This window comes from Phaseolus vulgaris, chromosome 9 (genome assembly GCF_000499845.2).
Source record: "Phaseolus vulgaris cultivar G19833 chromosome 9, P. vulgaris v2.0, whole genome shotgun sequence".
NCBI lineage: Eukaryota > Viridiplantae > Streptophyta > Magnoliopsida > Fabales > Fabaceae > Phaseolus > Phaseolus vulgaris.
Genome location: NC_023751.2, coordinates 21712380 through 21715653, shown reverse-complemented (window position 1 = coordinate 21715653; position 3274 = coordinate 21712380). Strand labels below are relative to the sequence as shown.

Below are 3274 nucleotides of genomic sequence, written 5' to 3'. Positions count from 1 at the left end.
ATTCTTTTTTATTTGAGTTCATGAAATATTTGCTTACATTCCCCTTTCCATCTCTCATTTTTGTTAGCATTTTAAGTTGAGTTATATTATTTATATAATATTTTTCCTATCACAAATTATCTTGAAGATTATAAGGTAGTTTAAAATTTGTAATAAATTTATAATTTACTATAATTTCTAATAAATTTATAGATAATTTACTATAATTGGTAGTACATGGTATAGATAAAATTTGTAATAAATTTACTATAATTTGTGTAATATGTAAAAATATTAAAATAGTTCAAAACATATTATTTTGTGACACCTGGGATCAATACAGTTACTGCAATTACAAAGTAAAGTATAGAGTTCTGTTCTAAAACTCCGTTTCCCATTATGCACTTTCGAATCCGCTATTGTTAAGAAGGTGATTTTCACACTCTCAGGTGGATACGTGTCTCTTGATCCCTCGGATTCCATCGTCGTCCACTGTTATAGTACGTTTCCCTCGGTAACCCCACCAATCATCCTCATCGATTGTAATTCATGAAAAATATGATTTCTTGATATATGTTTTTCTCATATATATTCTTGAAATTTCTCGCACAGTGTATATTTGGCTGTGAATCACCCTATTTGATCACTCTGAAGAAGTTGAATGATTATTTCACTTTCATCTATTTGTCATTTTTATGATTAAGAGGTTTACGTTTTTGTTGTCACAGAAAACTAAGGTATCTGAAATATGTAGACATAATTAGAAGTTCAAGCATTATAACTGGTTGCGACTGTTTTTACATTTCATTGAAATGTGAAGTGATTGAAAATTTGAAATTGATACGATCATGTTCTGTTTCCTTAAGTCATTCCGTTTCTTTTAAACTTCGCTGATGGAATTTTTAAATAGATTCCTTCTGTTATCTGCAAGCTAGTAAAAACAAAAACAAGGGTTCACCATGTCCGGCCCAGGGGTACGGCTGCACATCCAAGATCACCATGTAAGTTTGACGCTTTTATCTCAAAGCCTTAAAAAGACTTGTTATATTTGAATTTGTGCCACGCACCTATACTTCAGCATCTAATTTTTTTTATTATAAAACTTGTGTTAGACATCGCTATGAACATAAAAGATAAAATAAAAGAATACATGCAAACCAAAATCCATATTAGAAAAGGAAACATAACCTAGATATGGAATAAAGGAAATTGGGATATGTTATGGAAAAAATCCAAACTAAAAAGGAAACATAACCTAGATATGGAATAAAGGAAATTGGTATATGTTATGGAAAAAATCCAAACTAAGACAAGATGCATAACAAAGTACCAAAAAAAGTCAAACTTTTTATCAACCCAGAATAGCCATTTTATCAACACAATTATTTTCTTCTCTAAAAACATTATTTTCTTCTCTAAAAATATGAAGAACTTTGGAATCCATGCCAACACATAGTTGCATCACCTTCTCCATCTCCCTCTAAGAGTTCAAGGAACCACTTCAGCAAAAGAAAAAACTTGATAAAGCAAAGTAGAATCACTCTCCAACCAAAACTTCTTGAACCCAGCCCTCTGAGCATGTTCAATGGCAAGAATAGCCCCCACGACCTCAGCATACAAGGAATTCTGATTCCCAAAAAAGCAGAAAAATTACCAATATATTAGCAACAGGATCTGGATACTCGGAGCATCATCGTTGGTGTTCACTTTAGTCCAGCTCACCGCAGGGAAGTCCCAATACACTTGCACGGGAAGGAACAGAGACCTTACCATGTGCTAATGCTAAAAAACTTCAAGACTGAGAAGTCATTCATATGATTAGACATATTACCTTAAATCCGAATACAGTCCTTAACCATGTGAATGTCATAGACCATATTAATGCGTTGTTGAAATCTAGTATGATTCCTCATCCTCTATATCATTCAAAGAGAAAAGGTGATAGCAACAAGCTTAATTTGCTTAATAAAACCAGAACATAAAAAATTATTAAGATCAGAAAAAATATTCTGAAGCCAGTTAAATTGCTGTATGTTTCTTTTTCCTTGTAGCTTAAGTTTGAATGTACAATGTGTCTTAGTGAAGCTTTGACAACGTTATGTAAAACCACACTGTCAGTTAAATTTTAGTTTCATGTTATTGTTTTAATGTCTTGGCATGTGCAGGTGGTGATGGATAATGGCATAGTCCAGGTTACGTTATCAAATCCAGGTGGGATTGTCACTGGGATACGATATAATGGTGTTGACAATTTGCTGGAAGTTCTCAACAAGGAGTCTAATAGAGGGTATGCGCCCCTAGCGATGAATAATTCTTATCTCTCCCTTTCTCACATCCACACACAATGTATTCGATAGACACGGTGAATTGGTTGACAGATTTGTCTTGCGGAGAACAGTATGTCGTACAGCTTATCATTAAGAAAGACAAAAACACACTTCTTACTCATTGTGGAGAAATCATAGGAAGCTCTCACTTTTTGAAGCCGTAAGCTGATTTTGTCTTTCAATTGAATGTTTAGGTATTGGGACCTCGTTTGGAGTGCGCCAGGAACCAAAGGGATCTTTGATGTGTATGACAATACTACTTTCTTTTGTAACTTCATGGTATCTTTGGTATTATTTCAACAATTCGAATTCTCAATAAAGATTTATTCAAATGCATTCAAACTTTTTGGGTTTGATATTATATTTGGAGTGGTTTTTAAGTCACACCTGATCAGAAATAAACTGGTTGTTAAAGAGTTTGAAATTAAACTAGGAGTGGTTTTTATGTCGCCTGAGTAGAAGAAAAACAGTTGTCGAACCCCTCCATTTTTGGTTACATCATTACATGGTCTACTTGCAATCTTATCAGTTCCATTATTGCTCAAAAGATGATATTTTAAGCACACATGCAAACTCAAGATGTTATGTTATGGTTCAGGATTCAAGGAACGTGTTTTAAAGTTATAGTTCAAAATGAGGAACAGGTGGAGCTTTCTTTCACAAGAATGTGGGATCCTTCTCTAGAGGGAAAATTTGTCCCCTTAAATATTGACAAAAGGTCCTTGCTCTAGTTTTGTGTATCAGTTGGCTTCTTTTACTGATAGCTATAGGATTAAAATTTGTGGATGGTCAATTTCAGATTTATAATGCTCCGTGGTTCATCAGGCTTCTACTCTTACGGAATTTATGAACACTTAAATGGATGGCCAGATTTTGATCTCAGTGAAACAAGGATTACTTTCAAGCTAAGAAAAGACAAGTAAATTCTATCATTTTGACAAAAACGTCTGAGGCCTTTCTTTATGTTT

General features: G+C 33.6%; 1 protein-coding gene across 6 annotated transcripts; it reads left to right on the top strand.

Moving 5' to 3' along the window:
* Positions 1 to 338: 338 nt before the first annotated feature.
* LOC137821081 (uncharacterized) lies at positions 339 to 3274 on the top strand. Of its 6 annotated transcripts, none has more exons than XM_068625498.1 (6): positions 339 to 479; positions 911 to 980; positions 2145 to 2266; positions 2501 to 2551; positions 2905 to 3024; positions 3106 to 3274. In XM_068625498.1, the coding sequence occupies exons 2-6, from the start codon at positions 939 to 941 to the stop codon at positions 3227 to 3229; spliced, it is 459 nt and encodes a 152-aa protein (XP_068481599.1). In that variant the 5' UTR covers positions 339 to 479; positions 911 to 938; the 3' UTR covers positions 3230 to 3274. The 6 variants fall into 6 exon arrangements, with proteins under 6 accessions (XP_068481599.1, XP_068481600.1, XP_068481601.1 ...); XM_068625499.1 differs by having other exon boundaries at positions 890 to 980; XM_068625500.1 differs by having other exon boundaries at positions 343 to 479; positions 915 to 980.